At 31.7% G+C, this 2,054-nt stretch overlaps 1 protein-coding gene across 1 annotated transcript; it reads right to left on the bottom strand.

The window, feature by feature from the left end:
- Positions 1–514: 514 nt before the first annotated feature.
- Positions 515–1,392, bottom strand: LOC105118563 (uncharacterized). The gene has a single exon (XM_011016534.1). The coding sequence runs from the start codon at positions 1,217–1,219 to the stop codon at positions 851–853; it is 369 nt and encodes a 122-aa protein (XP_011014836.1). The 5' UTR covers positions 1,220–1,392; the 3' UTR covers positions 515–850.
- Positions 1,393–2,054: the final 662 nt, after the last annotated feature.

Below are 2,054 nucleotides of genomic sequence, written 5' to 3'. Positions count from 1 at the left end.
GCCGGTGGCCAGCTATACTGGGTGTTCGTTCATGCTCCGCATGGAAGACGATCTACTCCGATAGTTATCAAACTCGATTGAAATGTCCGCAGGTTTGAAATGAAATCTTTCTCGAGCTAAGTTTTGGATTGAGGATTGCTTTAATAATTAGTTTTGTTACATAGAATTTTAAATTTAAATACGGTGAAAGGAAAGGAAAAGAAAGAAACCAATATATTTAATTTTGATAAGATTTTTTTATATATATAATTTTAACTTTATTTTATTAAAATTATTCAAAATTACCTAAATAAACTTCTTTTCTTAAAATCTAAATAGAGTTTAAAAACCAATTAAGAGTATTTTAAAATATAGTTATGATTAATTTTTAAAATATTTTTTATTTAAAAATATATTAAAATAATATTTTTTATTTTTAAAAAAATAATTATAAAAAAATCTAAAATATTTTTTAAAACATAAGAACAATCACGTCCATCACGTTTCGTTTAATTGAATAAAGAACAACTGAAAATACCATAAAATTCTCACTTCATATGGGAGAATATAGCAAACAGTAACATCAAGGGAGGGTACTTCTGTCATTGCACTACAATGCAAATTCAGCTACCACTTTCCGACCATTGCCAATGACCACAATACCCATCAAACTAAACAAATCACCAAGCATTGCGAGGGTATTAACGTCAGAATAAAAATCATCACCGACCCCCTCTTCATACAAGAAAATCTACGTGCCCACCTTGTATTCATACAAGAAAGTCTACGTTCCACCTATACTGTATACATAAGAAACCATACCACTAAAAGCAGAGAAAAGCGACCAGATCCATGGAAGAAGCAGCACTTTTTAATCAGCGGAATCATCACCACCACCGAAAATGGACAAACGATTATAAAGCAAGAACAAGATCAGAACAAGAAACAGCGCAACACCAACAGGTGATCCACTAACTCGGTGGATGGACTCAGGCTCACCAGTAAAGAAGATAGTGGAGACAAACGAGCCACGATCAGAAGAAAGGAACTGGATGGTCAAGAGAAGGATAATGGGCAAGAGTAACAGACCCATTGGACTTAAAAGCTCAGCAAAAGCCTCAGTTATGGCTTGACCTTGGTCACCAAAGATGAATGGAGCTAGCACCACTATGGATACTACTACTGCTAGTAGTATTCCATGGGGCGGACCAAGATGTTGATGATGTCTCTCTTGAAACATTGCCTCTCTCTCTCTCTCTCCTGTAGTTTTAATTTGTGTTTATTGTATTTTTTCAGGCTTCTATTTCTATGGTTACTCTAGTTTAGGGGTCTTTATGGTCTTGAGAAGGAAGGGGAAGCTGGGGTTCTTCTCACAGGGATGGTCTTAAAAAAGTTGCTTTCGGGGACGCGTCTGTCGTCCTGGAGAATGAATTATTATACCGCAAGAGTTTTTTTTATTAAAAAAAAAACTATAACTCAATAAAATACGTATAGACTTATAATGAAATTATCATTTTTTTAATTATTTTTTGAAGCTTTATTTGAGGAGAAAAAAGGTGCTAGTACATGATAACTAATTCTTAATTTCATTAGGGGTAACATTGTTTTTTTATTTTTTTAATAACAATATAATTGCAATATTACCATTAGAATAAGCAATCATAACTTTTGGTTCATGGGCTACACAGTAATTTTTATTTTATCATCAACATTTGAATTGCACAAACATTTATACTATGCAAATTTCCTAATGTTTTTTTTTATTATTGTTATTTAGTTCTAAAAATATTTTTGTTTTTTTATATATTTTTATAAACAATTGAATTATTCAAATTTTTTTAATATTAATTTCAAGGGCTTGATTATACAAAAGACTACTAAGACGTGCTAGACACCTATCAACCGCTTCACTACCTTTGGATGAAGCATGCATCTGATGATAATGATTGAAATTAAGCTTTCGTCATATCATTTGATATTTCTTGGCATCCTCTTTCTTTTTGGAGAATGTATGTATAGTAGTGAGGTTGATTTAGTGCTAATTGATATTTTTTTTTATTTTCTTTCTCTTTCTT

This window comes from Populus euphratica, unplaced genomic scaffold (genome assembly GCF_000495115.2).
Source record: "Populus euphratica unplaced genomic scaffold, PopEup_1.0 scaffold2032.1, whole genome shotgun sequence".
NCBI classification, from domain to species: domain Eukaryota; kingdom Viridiplantae; phylum Streptophyta; class Magnoliopsida; order Malpighiales; family Salicaceae; genus Populus; species Populus euphratica.
The sequence above is the reverse complement of the archived record's forward strand: the minus strand, read 5'-3'. Positions and strand labels throughout refer to the sequence as shown.